Source organism: Aptenodytes patagonicus, chromosome 8 (assembly GCF_965638725.1).
Source record: "Aptenodytes patagonicus chromosome 8, bAptPat1.pri.cur, whole genome shotgun sequence".
NCBI classification, from domain to species: domain Eukaryota; kingdom Metazoa; phylum Chordata; class Aves; order Sphenisciformes; family Spheniscidae; genus Aptenodytes; species Aptenodytes patagonicus.
In genome coordinates, this window is record NC_134956.1 from 17,839,348 (window position 1) to 17,865,472 (window position 26,125).

The 26,125-nt window shown below is 45.5% G+C and overlaps 1 protein-coding gene across 20 annotated transcripts in view; it reads right to left on the reverse strand.

Moving 5' to 3' along the window:
- The window catches only part of MAGI1 (membrane associated guanylate kinase, WW and PDZ domain containing 1), a 365,853-nt gene extending 340,099 nt beyond the window's left edge, over positions 1-25,754 (reverse strand). For 13 of the 20 annotated variants that reach the window (XM_076346596.1, XM_076346595.1, XM_076346591.1 and 10 more), the window contains exon 1: positions 25,416-25,752. In XM_076346596.1, the coding sequence (XP_076202711.1) occupies positions 25,416-25,701 (286 nt within the window). In that variant the 5' untranslated portion in view covers positions 25,702-25,752. Of the gene's footprint in view, positions 1-25,415 lie in introns of all 20 variants that reach the window. The other 7 variants (XM_076346597.1, XM_076346594.1, XM_076346604.1 and 4 more) reach the window with 2 other exon arrangements.
- Between the last annotated feature and the right edge of the window lie 371 nt (positions 25,755-26,125).

Sequence of the window (26,125 nt, forward strand, 5' to 3'; positions counted from 1 at the left end):
AAGAGCACGCAGGAGCACTTGGAGTATCTTCCTATCAACAAATATTCAGTTTAGCAAAACATACTGGTTTATCTGGTTTTGCTGCTGAATCTTTAGCTGCAATCTAAATTGGTTTAGATGGTTAATAAAACACTAAAGACCAAACAAATGAAAGTATTTAAATCCAGAGCGATGCAAAGACATTCTTTACTTTCAAGAGTGCCTACTACACACTATGTGCTTTCCAAATCTGATGAGATCCTGCCTAAAAAGAGGCCTTAAATACGGGCCGGTGAGGAGCCACGGGCAGCCCCGGTGCTCGGCAGGCTCATGGCACGGTGTTCAAGCCCAACAGTTTGCAGCCACTGAAACACCCACCGAGCAATGTCCATGGAAACACCCATGAGGTGCTCAGCAGTTTTTGAAAAAGATCAAGACATTTATTTCAGTCCCTCATTTGTTATTAATTTCCAAAGGCATTTTGAAACATGCACAACTTTATCCGGAAAACTTTCCGGCAAAGATTTGATATTAGTAAGCCCTTTACCAGTAAGTCCAAGAGTTTGCTCACAAACTTCCCAGGAAAAAAGGAGCAAACCACAGCCACCACTCCAAGGAACTGCCTTTTTGAGGAAAGATGGAAATAAAGTGGCAGGGGGAGAAGATCCTTGCATTGTCTGACATTTTGTGGTCATGGTGTAACCAGCCAGACAATTTCCATGAGAAAAGTCTACAAAGAAATACTGTCTGGCTAATCCTATATTTAAAAATTTCCTAATGTACAGTTGCTACATTTAGCCTAGGCAGTACATGAGCACAGCTGCGATTTGTAGGATTAAAACTGATTGTGCTTAGCCCAGTTTGATGCGTCTTAAATCATCATGATTCCAGCGGGTAGATATTCAAACACTTTTTGGAAACCTTTGTCTTTTCTTTGCGCTAACAACCACAGATCCAAGATCCCCAGTTCTTCAGTCATTTTTTAAATTCCTAACTGTCTGCACCTCCTAAACCCCTAAGCAAATGTTGCCTTTTGACAAGCCCATCTGCATGGAACAGTAACATCTCTTGTTGACGAGCGATGTACTTTGTCAATACAAGGGCGGGGAAAGAATGGGCCAAACCAATTTCTGGGCCTTCAGCTAAGATGTGGAAGTAATTCCAGCTGACAAGCATTAATATGCTAAACTTAGCCATCTCCTGTTTAATTAAGTTTATCAAAACCACCATCATTTTGCACATCTTGAAGAACTGGGTACATTTCTGGGGTACTTAAGGGTCAAGATACCAGAAAACAAAAAAATGCTTAAAAAATGCTTAAATTAAATTAAACCCGTGGGTATGAACTCCGCTTCCATGGCTTTTCCATACTGCATTTTCCCCGCTTGCATCTCAGCTTGATTTTTAGCCATTATCATATTGCTATAATGAAAAGATTAACTTTCCCATTAACCACAAGTAAATACATTTTAACAGTTCAAAACAATGAATCTGAGACACAAATCACTCCAGCCCTGCCAGCCTGGTAGAGTCATTCAGTCTCAGCAACAAAAGGTTTCAATCAGATAGCCAAAACTTTTGTCCATCAGATTTAAATTTGTCCTGAAATGGAAGACAGACTTTCCTCCTTCCCCTCCTTGCAGAGCCAAAAAGCACAAAACCCAAGAAAATTAAAACCTGCTGCATTATTCTCCAACATGCTACAAAATGTAATAAAAAGCCAAATGTCTCTTTGCCCTCCCCTCCTCCTCAAGTTGAATTATTTTTTTAAACAGTCATGTAGTTGCAACTCTGCCTACATCTCCAAAAGCTAAACAATTATGCCACAATAGGGGTATTTTGTTCACTCAGAAAAAAAATCATCTAATGAAAAACTATGTTGGTGGTTGAATCTGTTTCCTTTAGGAGGAGTTGGCTGTAATCTCAGTGGGACTTGTGGTTTCGGCTATTCATACTGCTCATAGCAGTTTCTGTTTTTTCTCAAAGCAATATAACCCAGCAACACAGAAAAAGCTGTGATTAACTTCTTCTGAGATACAAGATGTCATGGCAATGCAAGTCACCTCTTCGCTGAAGAGAATCATAAATCTCTATTGCTCTGTCCTTTTTGCACAGCCATCTCACATCCCAGGCAGAGGCTAAAGGGAAAGTGAGAAGACACTGAAATTTTCTCTTTTACCCAACAAGTTGACTGTGGACTTGTAACCCTCAGACCAGAGATCATCCTTCAGAGCTGCAAGGAACTGCATCTCTCTGACCCTAATCAATAGCTCCGGTTCCTTGCCCACAACAAGAGAGCTTTAAAATTAACAAGCATTATGTTAGCTGACTTTACCTAATGAATAGCTATCAGCTGTCTACACACACAGAAAACGCTTCCTTTTATCTGTATGCAAATGTCCGTACGTGGTGGAATGAAACTGGAAGCGAACATCTGTGCATTAAAATCTTACATAAATTATATACTTTTTTAAAAATGCGCTAAAAAGCTGGTGTCAATCCCAATAAATTAAAAAAAAAAAGAAACAACCAAACAAAAAAAACCCCAAACAGCTAAGGGGAATAATAAGAATAATGTTAAGGGAAAAAAAAACCCCACCTCTTTCCCCATATATCTCATATGAGGCACCCCAGCCTCGTCCTGACCTCTGAAATACGACAGCTATACAGTAAAGCACCTAGGCTCTGTTATCTGAGATACAGGGTAATTCATAAGTAATAGCTTAAAAAAAAAAAAAAAAAAGACGACCCAGCTGGCTGCCCTACCAATGCACAGATCTTGGGACAAATACTCGTTTCGCACTGGCCAGCACGCCTCTGCTGTCCAACACAGTTTGGGAACCGGTGTGACACGCAGCCAGGCTGTGGAGATCTTACCCAAGAGCTGAAGGGCAGCCAGCATCTCCGGACTCCAGCAGATTTTTAGACCTAACTCACCCGAGTGGGAGAGCCGCTGGAGCTGCCACCGGAGCAGCGGAGAAGCCAGACTCCTGCCCTGGCACGGCTGCACCATCGCTCTTCTCCGGCCCCGAGCGGCCACGATCTGCACGCTGTTCTGGGACAAGCACCAGCCTTCCTCTATCCACTTAACTAATGAATACACTGATGCAGTCACTTTTTTATGCTCTGGGAGATTTTTTTTTTTTTTTAAATGACAGGTTCTATTATCTCCTGTGTATATAAAAATTGGCCTTTCAGCTCTTCCATTAATACCAGATCCCCAAGTCAGAGACGAATGCTGAGTGACACTAAGAAGCGTACTTTCAAATCAGGGCATCTCTCTGACGGGGCGTTTGACGTGGCCTCTTTTCATGTCTCTGGGCAATTTTTTCCCCTCTTGCTGCAGTCCTGAACTCAGGGTTTCCAAACTGCTCTCCAGCAGCAGTTATTTATTATTGCTCTGTCCTACAATGTCATTTCCCAAGCACCCAGGTGCTGCAGAAGAAAGAAAGAGGCCATTCCCTGCTATCAGGAGCTACAAAATGTCTTGAGAAAAACTGGTGAAGGATAAGCAGATGGGTACAAGATGAAAGCAAAGCAATCCTAGGGATGAAAAGCTTAAATTTTATGTTTTGCAAAGTTGACCAGGTGGGTTTTTAAAAAAAAAAAGAAAAAAAAAATTCAAATCAGAAGACAAGAATAAACTTATCACAACCAAAGCAGCATTGAAGAAAATTCACTACCATCAAGACTAAAACGCGCTGCTTGCCTGTTGCACCCAGATGCACGCAGCGGCTCTGGATTTCTGAGCAGGAGTCGCAATATTTGTGCCTGCAGCTCCCCAGATTTCCCCCTTCCCCGCACAGCCACAGAACCTGCCCCTGCCGAAACGACACCAGCCGAGCAGAAAAGAGAAAACAAACTCAAACTGGGCACCTCCAAAGACATATGGGAACGGGGTGTCTTTATTCCCCCACGCTCTTCTGTTTGGGAAGCAATCCTTCAGGAACCAGCTATCAGCTCTTAATGACTAGTTTTGTTACTCACAGGCCCCACAATGAAACAGGGGGTGGCAGAGATTACCACGCTGTGGTAATAATCAAATTTAAGGGGATTGTAATCATTATAAACTAATCAGGGTAGAATTATATATTTTTAATTAGCAGCTGCTGTGCTGTTAAGGCACTAGAATCCCCCCGCTGTTTGCTGGTAAGTGCAACCAACAGTATCCTATTTGAAGTGCAAAATACGTACTTTTACATGGAAAATGTATTAAGGAAATTTAAAAATTGCCCTTAAATAATACTATATACTGTAAAGCCTCATTATAGATCATTCTTTTTGCTTTCAGCATTGGAAAGATTTTTTTTTTTAAGCCTATAAATTCTTGCATTTAATCTTATACTGAACGTAGGCCAAATATAAAAAGGGAATAATTTACAATACATTGTGTATATTGTTACTTCAAACCACATAGTAGTTACCCGTAAATCTTCCAGCATTTGGTATAAACACATAGTGTTTGTCTACTCATTGTAAGTCTGGAAAAGGACATATTTCTGCAGAACCTTAAGAGGTATTCACTGCATGAATAATAGAGACCGAATAAAACTTGTCATTTGGATTTTCTTGTAACAACACACTTTAATCCAAGATTCCCAAGTAGAGAAACAGATTTCCGTGGTTTCTGTAACCACCCCTACTCACACTGTTGTATTTTTAAATTATTCTTCGGCTGCATTTTAACTGAGAACCTTTCTACGTTATCGCAGAGAGACTCCAACAGGCACCAGTCCCCAGAGATCTTGCTTTGTTTAAAAATAAAGCAAACCCAACAACCAGTTCATCTGGAAAAAAGCTGGGTTTGCTGAAGGGTGTTCAGTTATAAGGAGGCTGATCAGAGCTTGCAGATGCTTGCCAAGAAGAGTTGCTCTCTAAGCACCCAAATTTGGCAGAAGTCTACAGAAAAAACCCCAAACAGCAAAGCAGTTGGTCTAGTCTTCAAACACGTTCTTCAAGTTCCTGGTGTTAGACCGGCCTCCTCCTCCACAGTCCAACGGCACTGTGACATTGTGGGTACACAGGGTAGCAGCAGAACTGCATCTGAGCACAGCCAAGCCCCGCATTCCCACCGTCTCCCACCTCTGTGAACCGGTCCCTTCCACTAATGAAAATACCAAATAGTACATGCTGGTTGGGAACCTCCTGCAAACCCTTCCCACTCACCCTAAAGTCACGTTACCAGAAGTCAAATCAACTCAAAAGACGAGAAGACTCACAAGGTTCATTAACAATTACCAAGACATAGGTTAGCATGATACTGCTGAGTGTCCACAAGGTTTTTTTTGCCCTCTGCTTCACCTTATTTTGACCAGACCACATCCACCGAGCAAGCATGGGCTGTCTCCTGGTCATGCTCCCTGAGACACAGCAACTTTCTGCAAGGTTGCAACAGCTCCCCTGCTCACAGCTAAGGAAAACTAGTCTTAGGGAGGGTTAAAATACAAAATTAGGCTCCTCAGTAACTACTTGAGGGTATGCCTTAAGGTATGTCTACAAGGTGCAGGAGAGGGCTAAGCAGCTACCTTCAAATTCACAGCCCTCACAGAGGGGATGGCTCTGGCCAGGGAAGCAGACAACCAGGTTGGCCAGGTGATGAGCATCTCTCCAAGCGGAGGCAGCCCAGCTCTGGATGGCCTGGTTTTGGGTCTAGCACTACCCCACCCCGTGGTGGCCAGACCCTGCCAGCAATGCTCTGCCTGGTGCAGGCTGCCTGCTGCTGCCCGAGCCTTGTCCGGCACAAAAAGGGTGATACTTCCCCACCTCCGCAGCCAGCGAGCATTTGTAACTGCTCCGACATGTCTCTCATTGTGGACCAGGTACAGATTCTATTACTGCAGAAGACAAATGTCCTTAGGTTCAGCCATTTCTGATAAAACTGTTTCCTCTGAAATAGCCGCAATAGAACCCAGACTGCATGCCGGCCGTTAACAGAAACCGCTACTTCTAAGAGTTTTCGAGCACTAGGCAGTCCTGAGTAACATCCTCTGCCATCCCTGGGGACTTTGACTAACTGTCAGCAAAAGACGACTCAGAAAACCCAAACACCATTATTTGACTTAAAGATCTGTTGACTCAGACTGACTCTTCTGTTGACTCAGACTAACACAGCTAGCCCTGGAAAAAAATGGGCCTCCTTGAAAGGCCGAGAGCTCTTGGGTAAATCATCTGGTCTTGCAGATGGGTGCTGCCGTCAAGACTGTCCTCACCAACACCACCCAAAACTCTGTGGGTGTTATTGATAGCTTCAGACAAGGGTTACCAGTGATGGGAGCTGTGCAGGACTTAAACTCTTCTCTTTCCACTCTAAAACATAACATACCCTCAGAACAAGTGCAAAATATATTCAGGGGAGGAAGGCGCCTAAAAAGACAGCTGTTACACCCAAAATATTAGCATCACAAACAAGGCACTTTCAAGTCACAAGGACAGAGTCATCACTGAAGACACCAACTCTGACAAGAAGAGATGCACAAGGAAATCAAAGACTTGCACAGAGCTGTGGCACTGAGCTGCACCCAGGCAGGCAAATAATGGACTAAATTAATTGCCTGTAGCATGACATAGCTGCAAAATCCTAGAGGTTTTGACTGCTTCGCAGCATCGTTCTTTCAACTCTACCCCGTGCTGGGACTTTAATCTGCAGGGCTGTAATGGTACTATCAGCAATGTTAGAGGCGAGACTAAAAATAAACATGGGACAAGAAAAACGCAAAGCTCCTCCTCCCCGTGAGGTCTGGAGGGAATTTCCTGAGTCAGTCAGGCTAGGCTCAATCACTTGTTTACTTGTGACTAAGTATGAATTTTCACAGCAGCGTGTGTGGTTTTCACTGAGGTTTCCAAGTTAAAATCAACAGGGCTATAACGTCCTAAGAAAACTAAACATCACCAGCCCTCTCTTGGGAGATGGGATCCTTGCTGCTTCCCTGCCCGTGCTGCACGCTGCATTTCCAGGGCAAACATGCATTTCCAGGTCAAATATGAAAGTACCGGGGGCAAAGACGGTCCCTTGGGTCATGGGATGAAGGACACCAGCTCCCATAGTAACCTACAATGAGTCCAGCATCTTACTCGATCCATTAGATTTATTTACCCCTGGATAAAGAAGCTGTCACGCAATGTTCAGAAGAGCTGGAAGGTTTGTCCCTCTGCAAAGCACCTCTCCAAAGGTCCTCCCGAGTGCCGAGAGGCATTTTGGGAAGGAGAGGTCGGCTCTTCTCCCTGTGGCACCCATGGAGGATATAGCCGCGGAGCAGCAGCCACAACAACTGACTTCAGAGCTATATAAAAAGCTGGCACAAAGATTTGTTTATGAAGAGCTAAAAATTAAGTTTGACTTTAAAATAGCGCAGCCACCAGTAACGGCTGAGAGGGTCACATTCTTCTTCCATCTCTGCCTCCTCCCCCTCTGGGACCTCCTCTTTGCCCAGCAGCTTTCCCAGAATGGTCTGCAAACATGGCAGAAATTCCCCACGAGGGAGGCAGGCAGAAATCTGTGCCTGAGGAGTTGAAGGAATATGCTCATGAAGGGATGCTCAGCACTTCTTACAGCACTAGACATTTTTTCAAGACTGACACTGCAGCAGGAGCCATTCCTATTTGCAGCAACTTGGTACATCAGATACTACGGCATTTCATGGAAGTCTTAGGAGGTGACTGCAGGTTCACGATGCTGTCAAAAGAGAAATGCACACCTTCCCATTTCATGGTACGCAACTCCCCATGTAGCTCTCCTTGTTCACCTCCCTTACCCCTTGAGCACACTCCAGAGGAAAATATGAGATTTCAAGCTTTGCAAACCTCCAGCCTAAACCAACATCCTGTAAAACTACAAGTTAAAGGCAGGAACACTTCACTTCCAAACCGCAAAGGCTGTAATAAGTGTGGGTTTAATTGGCTGGTACAAGAGCTGCGCAGCCAGAATCAGCAGCTGGCAATGAAATCAGCCCTTCTGCGCTGCAGATTGCTAAACTTTTGCCCTTGTCTGCAACGTGGTGTGTCACAGAAGTAATTCAGCACCCATAAAAAGAATTACAAAAGTATCTAAGAAAAATAAAGTGTTAGCCCAAAACTGGCAATACACTAAGTTTCTTCCCCGAAAGTTTCTAGCTGTACAGGGATCTATCCCTGACCCTATAGTGATGAATTTCTACTATGTGCATATATATAACATCCTCCATAAGAAACCCGTATATTTTAAGTATCACTTAAAATCTGGCCCTTTAGAGCTACTGATTTCAACAGATTCAATACATACTTAAAAATCTCATTATCTAGAATTAGAAATGAGATTCTTCAAAAAAATCAGTCCCAAATGACAGAAGTCTCTATCAAGCAACCGTTTTCTTGCTTCATTTATTTAACGCATCGTTCACAGTTATTCACACGTACGCCTAACTTCTCCTTTACAGGTTTACAAAGCACACAGCAAGTTCAGTGCTAGTCTGCATCTAACTTCAGAATATTTGAAGAAAAGCCAGATTAGTAAGGAACAGGATTTTATAGCAAAGCCTTCCTTTCATCTGGTGCAAAAAGCTTCGAATCTCATAAAGCCTACGTAGTAAACTTTCAAGCCAAGGTATTTCATAGAGTTAGCAGGGGCACATTGCTATCACTTGATAGAGTTAATGGAGGTTTTACAGTTTACACTTTGCTTAAAACCACCTTGTTCCTGAATGAAGAAATGCACACTAGGCAGAGTAAAAATAAATAAAAATAATAATACAACCCAAAGCCACACCAACAATAACTTAAGGTGATATGTGTATGCATCCTTTAATTCAAAAAGGCAGGCTGACCTAAATAAAAGTAGTACACATGAGAAAAGCAAGACAATATCGTCCTGCAAGCAGCGGAGGAATTGCAGCTATCGGCCTCTTCCCACTGTGAAATCCTGGACGCCGCGCTCAGCCCGCACCAGACGACTTCTGTCTTGGCTAAGGCAAGGCTCAGGCCAGAAACTCGCATTGCCGTTAGGAGTGCAGCACTCGGGACGAAATGCAGAGTAGAATCTAAACTCCTCAGTTAGTTTAGTTGCAGACCACAGGCGCACAGCCCATGCCTCTCTCTTTTTACCTGCACAACTTTATTTTCAGTTGGGTCTTGTCCCCAGGGCTCCATATTAAAGAAGTTGCTCATACAACGAATCAAAAGTCAGGACGTGTCAGGACAAATCCCACCAAATGTAAATTGGTGTAATATACAGATTTACGCCTGCTTACATGGCACTAGAAACGGAAAGGCAGTAACTCAAACTGCTGCACAGGCTCCTGACAACAGTGATGATAAGCATTGCTTTTTTAAGGCTAAAAGGAGGTTCTGGGGAAGGAAGATAAATCAAAACATGGCATCTTTGAAAGGGGAGCAATGCAGGAGCTTAAGCCCCAGTGGCTCCACAAACACCCATCTCTCCCTAGGAAAATAGGCTTTGGTGTTACTCAGTATGTAAGTTTTGCAACAGTTTTTATTCTAGTTAAAATTGCATGAGTGCTCATTAATTTTTATGTCGTGTGCTTTACCATACCCATACCTAGGAACACACTGAACCCTGCAAGCGTACGCCCGGCCTGTTCGCAGAGGGACTCTTCCCTGCTCACACAGCCCTGCACCCTTCATCCATCTCCTGCCCCAGAAACGGGACGTAGCAGGACGCTGCCTTCGCTGCCATTAGACCTGACCTTGCAAACATCCAGCAGCAGCCCCAGGAACCGCATCCCCATCCAGGCGCCCTGGCATCACTCACCCCACAAAAGCCACCGCTGCCGCAGCCCTGGCAGGGCCAGCGCGCAAAGCGGGATGGGGCCTCTTCCAAATACCGAGGCTGAGACAGACCATGCGTCTGCCCTCTCAGCTCCGCACGGGACAATGCTCTCAAACCAAATTTGGGTCTGTATTCTCCAAAAATCAGACGCCCCAAAAAAGTCTTGCTGGTACATCGATGCAAGCAAAGCTTTCCCAATTGCTTTGCCCCATTATTACAAACACTGCTGATCAGGTACCTGCACCAGTGTGCTCAACTTGCATTGTAAAGGTGTTTTCTCCTACATTTTGGTGCATTCTCTTGACCCAAGATATTAAATAAACCAAATGCATTGAGGCCACTTCCCTCCATAGAAGTAACAAGGGTTATTAGCACACCTCTGGTGGACTATTAACCAACTCCAGTGTTTTGCTGGGATGAGGCTGCATTTAATCTGGATTGCGATTGGCGAGCAGGAAAGAAAAAAGGTCTTCAGAGTAAATATGGCACCATTATTAAAGAAACGGGTTAATTATCAACCACAGGCATGAAACTGTGGGAACACGACAGCAACCCAGTCCTGCTTGTGGCGATGCTGGCTGTTGGACAAGCAGAAAGTGACCCAAATACATTGCAAGAGGAAAGGGACTAAAGCCCTCGCTTTCTTACATAAATAAAGTTGGTTCTGTAATAAGTATCTGCAGGGTATTTGGGCTGCACTGGTTTTATCAGCCAGAGATGCAACAGCCAGCAAGGCAGATTTAATATCCATTAAAAAAATATTTTATGCCTGATATCAGGCAGCTCTGCAGGGTTCAGAAATGGATCCGACATTTCTTCACATAACAAGAACAGCTGAAGGCAACGTCCGATATTCCACAGAAGGCAAACACACACCATAAACAAGGTATATAAAACCTCCATGCTTCCAGGCATAAACTGCCCTCTGCCTACAAGAGATCAGGACACTCTCCCAGGGACTGGTTATTCTTACCAGCAGGTGCCAGTTTCTAATGCTGTCTTCTAAAACAGGTTCTATTAACCAGTATTTGCAACAGGAAAGCAACTGAGAGGACAGCTCACCTGAATCTGCAGTGACACATCCTACACCAAAGAAAACAGCATCATTCTGGCACCAAGTTAACTTCCAAAACCGCTCATGGGAAGAAAAACAAAGACGAAACCCAGAAAATTTGTAACTGTTACTTTTTTTTAAGTACCGTTTTAGAGAAAAAAACAACACTGTAACAAAATGTTAAAAGACAACAAAGGAATAGCTACAAAAAAAGTCAAAATATCACATCAGCCCAAACCAGCCAAAAATGAAGGGATCATAGCAGATAAAAGAAAAACAGTATTACAAGAAAAGTGGGTAAAAATAGAAGTGCCAGGATATGACATGCCTTCAAGTTCTAGAAAAAGCATCTGGATTGTCCTCAAATCCCCTCCCGACTGCTGTCTAACTCAGTAATCATCCCTCTTGAGCAACAGGGCTGTCTCAAGCAGAGCAATGGGGCAATGCCGATTTCTTTTCATCCGATGCCATTTGGGGCAAAGTACCTTCCAGTCAGAAAGGGAACAATTTGTGCCCTCGGTTTCACAGCCCTGGGTGCAGCCCAAAGCCTGCCTTTAGGCCAAGTTTGGAGGACGCCAGCGGACGCGCACGCGACCTTCTGCTCATGGTCCCAGGGAAGGACCCGTCTCCGGCCAAGGGAGCTTCAGCAGGGCCACCAAAAAGCAGCTCTGCAAACTAATACGCTGGTGCAACTCATTCCAGGTGAGAGGAAGAGCACAGAAAGCCTCATCTCGGCCTGTTAAGGCTCCAGAAATATAATCTCCACCTTATTTTTGGAGCCTGCCATTTACTGAGCATTGCTAAGCAGGCCTGCTTCTCTTCCGCACCTCTTCTTTCACAAGTGCAAGGCTTGGCAATACGTCCTCACAGGATACATACCACGCAGCATGCTGCTCTGTGCAGGGTCACTTCAGCACAATGATAATTTGAAGTCTCTGTACTTTAAAACAAAAAAAAAGAAAAAAACAAAGGGGGGGGGGAAGCCTTTTCAATTGAACGATTTTTACTTTTACAGCAGTTACAGCCAGCTGTACGGCTCTGTATCTGGTACCTGCCCACATATGTCCTTCTGCTAAAGTGACAGCTACAGAGAAGTAGTTGAAAACGTTTAAGCAAAAGATGTTTTGTCACTCTGTGAAGCATTAACACCGCTCAATGCTTTTAAAGGACATTACAACGACTTGGCTGCGGACACAGACTTTCCAGCTTAAATTATGGGTTTCGCAACGCTCTGAACATCACTTCTGAAAAGCAAAGACCTTGGAGCATTCCTCCTCTGCTCTCCCCGTGGTCTCCAAAGTCTGAACCAGGGAGATATTTGACTTTTCATGCCTAAGCTAAGGTAGGGGGAGGCGGGGGGGGGGGGGGGGGGGGGCGGGGGACAGAATGCCCATTCAATAGAAATTTGAGGAAAACAAAGCCAGGCAGCTGAGTGTGAAAATCACATGAAGTCCAAAGCCATCGAGTGTGAGCCTTAGGACAGAGAAACAGTCAGGCAAGTGCACAAATGCCTTCCACGTGTTCTGGATGGAAAGAAACTGAATTTTTTAAAGACTAACATGGAAACTGCTTTAAGCAATTTGTCATTTTCAATAGAGGTTCTGCAGTAAAAGAGAGATTTCGACAAGTTAAACAACTTCCTACTGGAGCGGCTGCATGCAATGTTTAAACTACCTCTTGCAGACTTCTTAGAAAAGGAGTATTTCTAATTTTGCTATTCAGGAAGACTTTGAAATGTCACTGCTGTTTGATTTGACCACTGAAGAGGAAATGCAGAGTTGAGAGAAGGGGAAAACAATGCAAATACCATTCTGTATTTTTTAGCTTGGTTTCGGGCAGCTTGGTGAGCAGGTGCTAAGAAGTGTGAATATTGCTCATTTACCTCCAAGAGGGCGAAGCTTCAGACATACTTTCTGTAAATGTTAGAACTTAAAGCTCACCTGGATATTACAAGGCATCAATGTGAAATATCATCTGAAAGAGAGATGAGTCTGAGAGCATCTTTTTGCTAAACTTGAGCTAGAAACAATGGTTTTATGGCAAAAAGTGCTCCAAACATGATCCACTGCAATGCATAATAATGCTGAGGTCTCTTCCATATCAGGGACTTCGAGGAAAAATAAATACACAATAAATATTCCCCACTGTTTCTGCCACTGGTTCAGACAGCTATCGGCATTCAGCAGCGCTGCTGCTGTGTCTGAATACATGAAAGGTCTGTCCTTTAGAGGCCTTGATGAAGTTTTGTTTATCAGTTGGTGACACTAATGGGAAGGCTGTGCTCAGCTGGGAGCTCAGGGAGGAGCAGACTCTGCCTGACACAGCCCACAGGTTGCTGGGAAGATGCCTGAGGTTTATAAAAACAGAGCAACAGGAGCAGAACAGCAGCAAGTACGTATAAAATCAGCTGCAGGACTATTGTTTGTTACAGTAAAATCTACCTCCATCTGCAATCAATATAGGAAAAGAGGAACACCAGCTTTAATTAAAGTCTGTAAGATGGCAAAAAAAGTCCCTAAATTTTTAAAGAAAAGTTTTTAATCTTCCTGGTGAGCACACACACGCCCCCAGGCCTGGAAAGAGGGATGTGCTACAGGCAGCAGAAACACTCCTTGTTAGTAATAAACCAACGAATTACTGTGTCCAGCACCTCCTGAAACGAGCTCCAGCCAAGCAGCTGATGTAACCTTCCCTGCCAATTAACTCAATCGCACCGTGGAAAAATACTTGTACTCCCAGCCAGGGGCAAGATCCCATCCGGGCAGCTACCGCTACGGCAGATGCCGTACCGAATGAGAGAAGAATACTGAAAATAAGAGTTAACGGTGACGAGTCAGTTTGGTTTCCTTGTTTTCCCCAGCATCCTCGGGGAGAGCAGGCAGCACCGTTACAGCAAGATGCAATGACAACTCACGCACTCGGTCTCGGGACTCAAACCGGCACAAAGCACGGCAGTCCCAAAGCAGGGCACAGATGACCAGGCTGAGTTACGCACCAGCTACACCAAATCAATTTGAAATAGATTTTGGTTAATCCGCTGCAACCTTTTAACACCAGTGAGCTCTTCAGGATTGTGACAACTTGCCCGGCTTTCAGGCAAACAGCAATTTCCACACTGGTTTAGGCAAGCCTCAGCACCGATTATAGCATCTTTTACATACAGACCGAAAAAGCCCTCTGCGATGTGTTACATTAGCACATGATTAAATTTAAGTGCTCTCATTTTTACTGGGGCTTTTCTCATGTCTAACAGCTTCAGCAGATCCAAATTTACACACTAACTGCTTACCAGTCTGCGATGTAACCAAGATATCCTATCCCAGATCAGAACTATGTAAAAAAAAATAAAAAAAATAAAAAAAAAAAATCTGTATTTAACTCCTGGAAAAACTGATATGTGTGTATTTCCAGCATCAACTAACGCAACTGGAAAATTGGCAACAAAAAAAAAAAAAAATTGAAAAGCCACCTTGGATAGTCCCTAGGTCATCTCTTTTGCAGATAAAAATTTCAGCCTTTGACATATTTTACAAGCACACAGTAAAAAACCTATAGGGTATTTTAAATGGAGACATTAAAAATATTTAACCATTTCCAAACCTCCACCTGAGCAGGACAGCCTGACAATGCAGAAAGAAGCTGCTGCAGCTGAAGCAATTTATCCATTTCCCCTGTTTTAATGCGGATCTGGGAAGCAGCAGAGCCCCACAGCACAGCAATGGGGAGCCGAGATATTTGTGGGTCCACGACCTGGCCACAAGCATCCCGACAGAGTCACACAGCCTTTGTGCTTGGCTTCCCCCCTCCAAACATCACTTGGGATCTTGGACTAAAGTCCTCACTCTCCTTCTCCTGCAAAGCAACCAGGCAGGGACAACTCTCTCAGGTTCATGCGCTGCCTGGCACAAGAGGGCCCCAAATTTCATCAGCCTTAAAAGATTGCCATCGTGCATCCAAGTATTCACCACTTCTCCCACCCTCATAAAGGAATGACCTTCTGTTAAAGAGTAACTGCCACCTGCCTCTGGAATGGGGGAGCTAAATGCCACTTTATTGCCTTTAAAATACCAGAAACCTGCATGCATGGCGAAACTGGGCACCCTTCCGAGATAACGTTTATAGGTGTGCTCTAGTTTTCCCTCCTGCACTCTCGAAATGACTCACAGGGACCAGACAAAGGTCTGATAGCAGCTGCCCCCTGCACTTGTCAGGAAAAGGGAATCTGGATCTTCCTCAGCAGCCATGTCACATAACCCGCTCAGAAAGCGAGGGAGGTCTCATGAAAGAGCCGACTTTCAAACCCAACGTGTTCCTGCAGATGATTTACAGGACAAGTATCGCTGAAACAGTTTCACCACGGGAACACCACAGAAGCTAATTTAAATGTTTTTACAGGATCAGAGGCTGCCCACGCATCCCGTGGTGAGGTAATGGGCATGGGAACTGTTCTTGGCCACAACGGTGGTGGTTTCATACTCTTCAGATTTCAAATAGCTGTGCCAACAATAAATTTTGCCACTTATGGCGAAATCTATGGCATTGGCTGTTTAACAGCCTGGGCTGCTGGAGTCTTGGGATTAGTTTCCACTAAAATGGAAAAAAAGAGACAAGAGGAGGAGATTCTGGAACTTTTCATTGAAGCAGCTTTTGACTTTGCTAAAGTGCAAAAATTATATATATATATATATATTCATATATACAAACCAGTCACATGTTCTAAGAGCCTCACCCAAGAATTCAAACTATTTTGATAGGTAATACACAATATTTTCACAAGCTCCTCCTCTTAGGCTGGGTGCAGGCTGTGTGTAGATATAAAACTTTCCCATATACGTAACCTCTCCGAGCAGCCAACCCTTGGACCAGCGCAGCCCTGGTGTCCTCAATGCCCTGTCTGGATTTTGCCCACAGCAGTTCTGCGCCTCCCGCAGAAAGCCAGAGACAGACAGTTATTGGGGGTTGAATTGCCTCGCTCCATGTATACTAAACAAAGCTTCCTGCCACGTGAAGAATTTATATAGACTATGGTTAAGTTCAGACAAAAATACCTCCATGTGAAATTAGGTCAACAATCTCAGCCTGTCCATACATCTTCATTTGAAAAACAGAAAAAAAAGAAAAAAAAAAAGAAAGAGAAAACGGGGTAATACAGCTATGGTAAACGTAGAAAAGTATTTGTCAGCTCAGATCTCCATTTGGAAACAGTCTGATTAATAACAGCAGATGGCAGGTGACAGGGAGGACTCCGTAGTGCACACAGACTATACAAAAGTTGACAAAACACTATGTACCATTGCTAAGCAAGTTTGATATTTGCACATAAAACAAATACACAAAATTTGCTGGGGTATGGGCAGAAGACAATCTAACAACAACAAAAAAGCCGTCCCCTCCCAGTAAACAAACAACTTACCGATTTTCTTCAAAAACAACCGAATCTGTGATCCTCAGAGTGCCCCACTGTGAACCCAGCAGAGCCTCTGGACGTGCTCATGCAGACAGGCTGCTGCTGTTCCTCTCAACCACAATCGGTGCACATTAAGAAGATATTCTATATTAGTCACTTCATTGTTTAAAGAAAAATGCATACCAAGGAAAAGAGAAGGACATGATTCTTTTTTTTGCATCAGACTAATCCCTCTTTCGCCCTTAGGACAGGGAGACAACAAAGCCTGGGCTGGACGGGTGGCTGCCAAAGCCCCAACAGGCATCCTGTCCCGCAGCGCCTTCCCCAAGCACCAGTGCCAGCACTGCAAAGGGGAGACTCAGCTTGGAGACGACAATGTCCCCAAATCCAGCCAAGCCACAGACTTCTCCTCCCCAGGCTCACTGGGGCTAAGCCACCCCCGGGCTGTGCGGTGCCACACATCCACCGGCCGTCCCCGCAGTGCACAGGGGAGCCGTGCGGGCCGTCCTCCAGCAACAGCCTGGAGGAGCGCGAGTTATTTTAGGTACCAACAGGATATTCAATAGCAAAGTTGCATCCTATATTATATATCGATGTAGGCATTTAGGGTGCCCGGAACAAGATGTTTGTCTAGACTGCCCTGGGACAGAGGTCTGTCATCAGCTGGAAAGACAGCCACGCTCCTGGCTGGTCCTGCAGAAAGCACTCAGCTGCCTCTGCCTTTAGAGATGGCCTCAGCATTCGTAACAAACCCAGCAGTGAACAGGGAAACCTTTCCTCAACCTGATGCTTTTGGTATCTTTCACGTACCTCCGGCTGCCCGGCTCGCTCTCCCTCTCCTCCAGCCACCCTTGGCTTCCTGCAAGGCTCCGGTGAATTGTTCCTCTGCAGGTCCAAGCCCCAGGAGCATTCTCCTGTATCCCTGCCACTTAAATTGCTAAGCGGGAGTTCTGCCCACACCTTTGGGAAAGGAGGAGGACAGGCATGTTCCTTGCTGTTTTTAAGAAAAGTCTTTTCACAGTTATTCTGCAGCCCAGGTCCTCACCTGCCCAGTTCAGCCTGTTTGGGAGGTAACTTTCCCCTCTCTCATGCATCCAAAAAAATCCGAGACATCTGTGTCTGTCATCAGTTTGGACTAACACCCACTTAGCGCAGGATCTGCACCACTGGAATAAGAGAAGTTGAACATCAAAGTTTTTTTTTTTGAAAGTACACAATATCTGCACAGCTTTGTTTATGTTGAGGGAGTGGCTGGATTTTAGGCAGCCTCTTTTTCAAAGGCTTTTTGTTAATAACTAAATGAAAAACCCGGAGTTGAGGTTTTCCCCTTAAAAAACAAGCCACTGTGATTAAAGATATGAAGAAAGAAAAGTCGGTCTCTTCCCAACCTAATTGTACTGAGGCACTGACTTCAGGGCTCCAAAATTACAGATGTATAATCCAAGACAATGAACTCTTTAGTCAAGGATTAGCAAACCATGCAAAACTGATTCCTTACTCAAATGCCTTCCAATTGTAAGGGCATCTGTTCCACTTTGCAAGTCATCCCAAAGGCTTTGTTTGTTTTTCTTCCTGTTCCATTATGAAGACAGGGCACTTTGCGTTATTTTCACGCCATGTAATAAGCGCTATTGTTTAGTCTAATAGGGGACAGTCAATGAAATCCAATAAATATTTTTACCTTATTTTTCTTTTAAGTTATGATACAAGCCCTCTCATATAAAAACAGGAACTGTTCTTAGTCAAAAGCCAAGTCTGTAAAAATGTAACCCAAAACGTCAGGACCTGAAGAAAAAACTATTTTGTTTCTCCAAGGTCTACTAGGGGCAGTTAAAAAAAAAAGAATTTACGTAGGTTTAAATAATATTACTAACAGAAAACAGTTCAGCACAAATGATGCCAAAGTCAGGACTAGGGACTAGCAGAGAGAGCAGTGCCATCATTCCAGCCTGTAGCAGCGGAATAGCTCTGGAAACCATTTAAAATGTCACAGGAGGGAGAATGGATGGAGTGTCTGACCTTTGGAAACTGAAGGGTGGATCTCAACAGAAATATCCCAGCTACCCAGAGCCATGCTGCTTCTGCAGGGCCAAGAAGGATGCTGGCCCACCTATTTGGTCTAGAAGGAAAAGCAAAAAAAGAAAAATAAAGAAAAAAAAAAAATTCCAAATCTGCCAATATACCAGCCCAATGTAAAAGCTGCCAAGCTGCTCTGGAAACAGGCAGCCCACTCCACAGCTCTCTATCAGATCAGTAGAAAACAAATTCTGGATGATAGCCCAGGCTTCGGTTTGTTTCCCAACACCAGATCCTTGCAGGGAACCCCAAACTTAAACCATCAAATGCACTGAATATGTGGATCTCTATGGGCTGCTGGCTCCAGTGGGACTCGGAGCCGCACCTGTCAACCCACCACAACAGCTAAGCCAAAGCAAGTTGCGCGAGACCGAAATATAAAGTAAGAAAACAAAATATCAAGTGTCAAGAGAGACAGAGAAAATGATGATAGCGGTAAAAATTATGTTTCTGCAGGAGCTGGTCTTGCACGCTCAGCAGCGCTGTCACTCAGCGCCGAAAAGCTGCTGTTTTCTCTGTCCTGCAAGCGGTGCCTCCAGGGACAGGGTAACGGGAGCGGATAAGATCTTCATAGATCACAGGGGGGACGGCCCACCCCTGCGCCCTTGGTGCAAAAAGGTCACTTAATACTCAGTTGCTAAAAGGCAAAAAATAAGGGTTTTTTTCCCACAGCTGAACTAGAGAAAAACTCCACAGAAATACGGAGCGAGAGGATCCCAAAGTTTGCTGCTCCAGAAGTTGGGATGCGGAGCTGGAAAGAGCTCAGATGGGATGAAGGGGTCTGAGTACCAGCCTTCCGAGTACCACTGATTGCTCACAGTAAGGATCCCTGCCTTCAGCTAACGTTTTGTCTCAAACTCTTCATAATCCTCCTATAAATTCATGGCACTTACTCACACAGAACCAGTACTCCGTGCTTTTCACCAGGAAATTTAAGTCACTTGCAGCACACATAGATCAAAACCCGTATGCCTTGATTTATGCGTTCCACTCAAAGTCAGAGGAAGTGTAAAAAAAAACCCAAACACCTGAAATAACCAGCAAGCATAGCTTGTGTCTGGACGACAGTAAGGGAATGTAAATAACAAACCCGGTCAATTATTTTAAAAAACCTCAACAGAGGTCCCAAGGATCCCACCCTTGCCCACAGCTCAGACCTTGCTAATAAGATAGAAAAAGCCCTTGAGGCAGCAGCATCTTCAGTTTCCACCTTACCTTCAAACTGAGCAGTGCTGAAACCTAATGAACGAGGGACGCCTTGGCCCAAACCATCAGTTCTGCACAGCGACTAACGTGCTACTCAGCAGATCTTTACACCTTAATGTAGCTGCCCTTGGGCAAATGTTTTCCCTGTGCATGCATACGCTGTCGAAGGAGTAGGGGGATTTCTCAGGCACCCGATAAAGAAAGAGATACAGAAACAGCACAGAGAGATCCATGAATGATCGCAGCCTGAACCAGAGAAAAATGACAATCGCAAACACGGGAACGCGATGAGCTATTGATGGTTTGGCTTTCAAACCTGTTAGAAGAAGTTCCTAAATTTCTAACAAGATACGCGGAAGATGAATCTTAAATCTCACAATAGCAGGTCAATAATTCACTCGTGCAGGAGTTGTAACTTGGTCTTAAAAAATAAACCGAAACAACACACAGGATGGTGTTAACATCTTATTTTGCAATGATGCTGAATGACTGCTCATAATTAGACTATAATTGTGATTTAATTGCACTGTGATCTGACTGGCCGTAAAGAGGGAGCCTGGAGTCCCATCTCAAAGGGTGGAAAGATTAACCTTATTGTGGAAAACATAATCCCATTTCAAGCCATTAAAAGGATCGTATTAATTCCTGAAAATTTTTATAACAGCAAAGATGCGGCACGTAGGCTCTAACGTCCATCTCTGGGGTGCTACCTCATGGCTCTGGAGAGGATGGATGACTGGTTTGCCGCAAGCAGGATCAAATTCTAAATCCTGACAAGTACTACACTGTGAATTCAGGCATAGTAAAGATAAGGTCTTCCTCGCAGCTGTATTTTAATACGCAGACATACACATTTCATGACTATTAATGCAGCACTACTTTAAAGAAAGATTACTGACTTGTAGCAAAATATATTAGAAGTGATGTGAAAAAGAGATTCTGCCTTTTTTTGTTCTACGTTTCAGTAGTGACTAGCCCTGCACAACGCTCATCCCAGCGGGTCAGTGTTGAAAACAGGCCTTATAAATCTAAAATACATGAACGTCTCCCAAGTTTTTGGATGGCAAATCTTCCACTCCACTTCAAATCCACTTGGGTCCTAAAACAATTTGGGTCAAATGGAAAAACGACTTACAGAATTCACCGTGCAAGTGGCTGGCACTCGGCTACGCAAAGACTAGAGGAAAACACTGTTTGGAGCTCATGCGTGACGCTGCAGAAGTAAACTAGGAACAGCAAGAGCTCACTCCCTAAACTTCTCCCTTCACTGGCCCAACAGAGGCAGCTGCCTGCACATTAAACTGAATGCAAGCTCTGCTACATCTCAGGGAGGCACGCATGCATCGGCGCTCGCTTTCGGTCTCTGCAATGCCAGGCACCGGCGTAACACACTTAGCACGGGATGTTCAGTGTCACCCACTAACAAAGTGACACTCTGCTTCCCAGTGCTCGCTAAACTACTGAACACACAAAAATTTACAGATGCACCAACTTTTCTTTCTTTTTTTATGTTCTACAAAAAAAAAAAAAAAATCCAAGACAGCAATTCTCTCACAAGCTCCCTCAGAAAAGGAAAAGGAAAAGGTCCAAATACGAGGTCATGCAAACCTTTTGAAAGAAGCTGGTTTTGTTCACATTAGTACACGTAACCGATCTCAACATTTCATGATCGCCTCCTATAGCAGATGCCAGCCTGACATCGAAGCGTTGAGTCACTGCACCGTATTTCAGAATTTATCTTAGGGTCAAGTTAACGTTTGAAAAGAAACAAATGCAGCTGATAGCGCTGGGTAAACAGTGCGTTTGGGATCACACCTGCTCCTGTTTCACCCTGTACAGGGCTAAAGAAAAAAAAAAAACCACAAAAACCCCACAACTCCTCCCTACTGTGGGATCATCCCAGCTGCAAAGTACTATAAAAATTTATTAATTGCATAAACTGACCTCAACACCTCATGGTTTCAAAGCGATTGGTCATTTAGAGCTTGGGATCCTGAGAGAGACTTTTTAGGGAAGCAAAGCATTGAACTGAGAACTAGAAAAACAGTTTAAAAATAAGTGTACAAACATGTCGGCTTTGACAGTCTCTCATACCAAGCATCTGGCTGGGTATGATTTGGCACAGGTCATCGAACCAAAGAGCAGGGGGAAAAAAAAAAAAAAAAGGCCGCAATCTGAAATCTCTCTGAATGTGCCCATCTCTCACTGAGGGAGAAAGAAAACCCAGACGCCTTGCCTTAAACAAAACACAGTCAATTTTTTATAGATACAGCCTTAATTCTTCCCTTATGAAGAACGGCATGATAAACTTTTGTTCTGTTGTGCTGGACTCTGTTAATCGAGATACATAAGAAGAAACAGCGTGCCCGATTTTATTATCCATTTATCCAAGTGAGTTATTTTTATGAGCTAAAAACATGAAGTGTATTCAAGGAAGCTACAATATTCACAATACAGCCAAGAAATCATTGTGTTAAGGCAATGCCAGCTTTACACAAGAATATGCAACCATTGCTCCTATAATTCAATGTATTAATTCTATACTCTCAGACTAAGTAATAGTAAAAATGCATTTATTAACTCCACAGGAGTTAATTGCCAATTTCATCAGAATTTAGGCACAGATGTAAGATGGAAACAGTCAGTCATAAAAGCACTACATGTTAACTGAGTTTTTTTTCACACATTTGACAGTTCTGAAAGTTACTAAGACACATGGCAGCAGATTATTCCTCTCTCTCCCCAAAAACCAGGCAATTATAGTGGTATATTTTTTTCTCAAACATAATACCAAAAAAGGGTGCATATGGGGAAAAGAAAGGGAAAGCTTCGTTAAAGTTCTTTGCCTTCCTCACTCTTTCTCACAGGGTAAGCGAAGGACCAAGAAACCCCATATGAGCTGTATTAAATACTGTTACTCCAATTAAGCGACTTCATATAGGTTCCCCCTTTTTGTACTTTGTGGGAACCTAATTCAAACTTACGACTTGCAAAAGCAAGAAAAAATATTGTGTGTGGACCTGTAAGTCTATAAACCCTAGTTTAATGATAAAGCCTGTGCATAGCCTGTTCCACCTACGTTTCACAGCCTAGTCCCTTGTCTTCCACTACGTGCAAGGTCAGAACAGTTATTTTCTCTGTTCATGCTTGCAGATGACTGACTTATTTATAGTAAATTTCCTGTTTTTCCAGCCTTGTAAATGTCATACAAAATAGACAAGGCAATAAAACGTATACAATTCCAGGCTAATATTGCCCTAGCACTTCAGCACAAGACGATGAGGCACTAAGAACTGGGAAGAGGAGGAGAATCATAGTTAAAAATGTATTTACAATCTTATCTTCACACTCCTCAGCTATCTGCTCTAGTGCCACACACCTCCTCTTGAATGACGGTTCCCATCCTCATAATGAGATTTTTAATCAACATGGAAGTAATGCATTTTAATTAAAACACTCTCCTTTTCTACACTTATGATCCTAATGCATGAGGGAGTTCCCCCTCTGCGCAGAACAGCGTGCAGATACCAAGCTATCATTGACAGGCACAGGGAACTGCTTTCCAGACCACAAAAATACTAAATGATTTTTTTTAAGAAATACATATTTCTAGTCTACATTCCTGTCTAAAAAAAAAAAAAAAAAAAAAAGATGGGGAAAAAACCACGGGGAACTACAATCCCAGTAACCAGGGGCTTGGTTCTCACCTCTGGATGAGGATGGTCCAAGGCTCAAGTGCCTGCCCTGACTCCAAGCAGGGCTTTGAACCTTTTCCTCCCAAGTTCCAGGTAAACTCAACCAGTATGCTAAAACTCAGCTCTCTGCCCCTTCTTTTGACCATACCCTGGAGCTGAGACACATTTACCACTAAATTCTGTCATTTCTGGTATATTCCCATGGCATGTTTCTATTTAGACTAACTAGCGTTTCCAAAATAACAAAAAGTTTAATCACAAATTGCTTGGTTGGGAAGGTGTGTTGGTTTGGGGGTGGTTTTTGGGGGTTTGGTTTTTGTTGGTTTTTTTGTGGTGGGTTTTTTTGTTTTGGTTTGGGGTTTTAGGGTGTTTTTTTTGTTTTTTAGGTTGGTGTTGGGTTTTTTGGGGGGTTGTTTTGGTTTTGGTTTGGTTTGGTTTTGGGGTTTTTTTTGGTTTTTTGTACACACCTTCCTTCATGCACCAACACCGATCACACTGCAACATCAGAAGCTGTATTTTAAGACTTCTGCTAAAACAATCAGTATGTGAAAAAAAAAAAAAACAACAAAAAAAACCCAACCAAACCTGCGTAATTTCCTCATACTTTTCTTCATGCTTTTCTCCCCCTCCCGCCTGGGCAGGGAAACCAGCAGGCTCAGTTTCCCTCCCCGCTTCCCAGTGAAGCAGAGAAAACGCAGCAGGGAAAATACACGTTTAAAGAAAACTGTTTTTGTTGGGAGTTCGACACTGTTTGCAGGAATATTTCTACTGACTCTTGGAAATGACTAACAAGTAGCCGTGCTTTGGTACATCAGCTCCGGGGCACTTTTAAGCTGACATTGCCCCCGCGGAAGGGGAGCAGGTGGCGGAGGGGGACTGCACAGCACAGCCCAGCTACTCTCCGATACCCCATCGCTGCGATCTGCTCCGCCACCGGAGGTTTGAAGGATGGCTGTGAAAGAAGTGCCTGCAGCCCTCCGGCTCAGCTTATCGGTGAGGCTAGGGACAAGACTTCAGGTGACGGTCCTGCCAGCCGGCCGTAAGTTTTGTCTGCAGCAACCAGCTGGGTTGAACCAAGTACAGAATAAAAACCCTCTCGCACCGCCAGCCACAGCAAAACCCCCAACTTCGGGATGTATACATGTCTGGATGACAAATAAACTTTCCCCTAAGGAATCTCTCGGGCGATCCGAAGAAAATTTCCCTTCCTTCCTCCACTTGGAGCCGACCCCGTGGCGCTCCTCCACCCCGCACACCCGCAGGTGTCCGGCTGCAGCCCTGCTCATCCTGCCCATCCAACCAACCTCAGAGCAGCTGCGGCAACACTAACAGTTTCCTGGCACTAAATTCAAGTCCTGCCCTGGAAATTACAAGCCCATTAGCCAGGCCTGTTACGCTAACCTGTTGAGCGACTGTTGCGCGTACACGGATGTGAAGTGGCTTTTTTTTTTTAATCTCGCGTGGGAGGACTCTTCCTATCCTCTTCCCCAGCCAAACGGGAGAGCTACCTGTGCGTGCCTTCACCTGTGCGCTGCAGGGCCGGGAGCACGGATGTGCCCTCACCTAGGGGAAACCAGGGGGGGATAAAAAGCAAACCCGAGCTGCCTTTCAGCCAGCGAGGGGAACTGCCCTCGCAGGAGGGTCACAGCTTTTCCCTTCCCAAGGCAGACAGCCGGCAATCACATGCTGCACTTTCTGAACAAGACTCCAGTCATCACCCGGCAGCGCGGCTGCTCCAAAGGATGCTCAGCTGCTGGAGGAGGGAATCTCCCCCACATTCCCCCCAGCCGCGGCTCTGCCTCGGCCGCTCCAGGGGTCAGCCCCGGACACCCGTGGGTGCCCCCGCAGGGAGCTCTGGAGGCTCCGCCGTGCCTCAGGGAAAGTCTCACGCAATTGCTCGCTGGGCTTAACGCAGGCCAGAAAACTGCGGGGAGACTCCAGACCGAGTCAGGACGATAAGGTGCCCGCGCGTAAGTGCACACGGTAAAGGTGCGCACACGAGCGTGTGCAAACGTACGCGCACTGACACACGCAGCGTGTGACTCCTTTCGGGGTCCTGCGTCGCCCCGAAGGGCTAATGTTCGCCTCTCCCTTCCGTACCGCACTCGCCCTTGGCCACCCGGCACCGCCGGAGGGGCCCTCCGCCTCCCCCCCGGCGCCGTGGGCAGCGCGGAGGGGGTCCCGTCCCCCCCGCCCCGTCCCTCCGCGGCTCCGCACCCGTCCCGGCCCCGTTCGCACCTTGTCGGACGGCTTTCACCGCGATGGGGTCCTTGCAGCTCCGGATCACTTCCAGCACGTCGTAGCGCGGCAGCCCCGAGACGCGGACCCCCTCCACCTCCAGCAGCAGCTCGCCCTCGCTCAGCGCCGCCTCGCCGTCCCCCGCCACCGCGCCCGCGTACGGGAACTCGCCGTGCTCCGCGCCGCCGAGCAGGGCGAAGCCCAGCTGCCCGCCGGGCCCGCGGGTGAGCGAGCATTGCCGCACCCGGCTGGCCCAGTGGTTCTTCTTCTGGACGACGCGCGACATGGTGCTGCGCGGCCCTCCGCGCCCGCGGAAGCGCGGTAAGCAGGTGCGCAGGGGGCGCCGACCATAGACCGCGCCGCGCCGCCGGCCCCTCAAGCCATCACCGCCGGCGCCGCGCCCCGCTCCGGCCGCGCGCGGCCCGCATGGCTCCGCGCCCGCGGAGGGCGCGCGCCCGCCTCCCGCCCTCCCCTCCGCGCCGTCCCTCTCCCGTGTTATCAAAAAAAAAAAAAAAAAAAAGAAAAAAAAAAAAGAAAAAAAGCGCTGACAAAGCAAATCCGGCTGGTCCTCGCCCTCCCGCGCCGCTGTTCAGTTTTGCTGCCGCTCTCCGCGGGCGCTGCGCGGGGCGCGGAGGCGGCGCGCGGCGCCTTTAAGGCGATACAAAGACCCGTTTGTTTTGTTAGACTTCGGTCCGTCCCGCTCCGCCGCG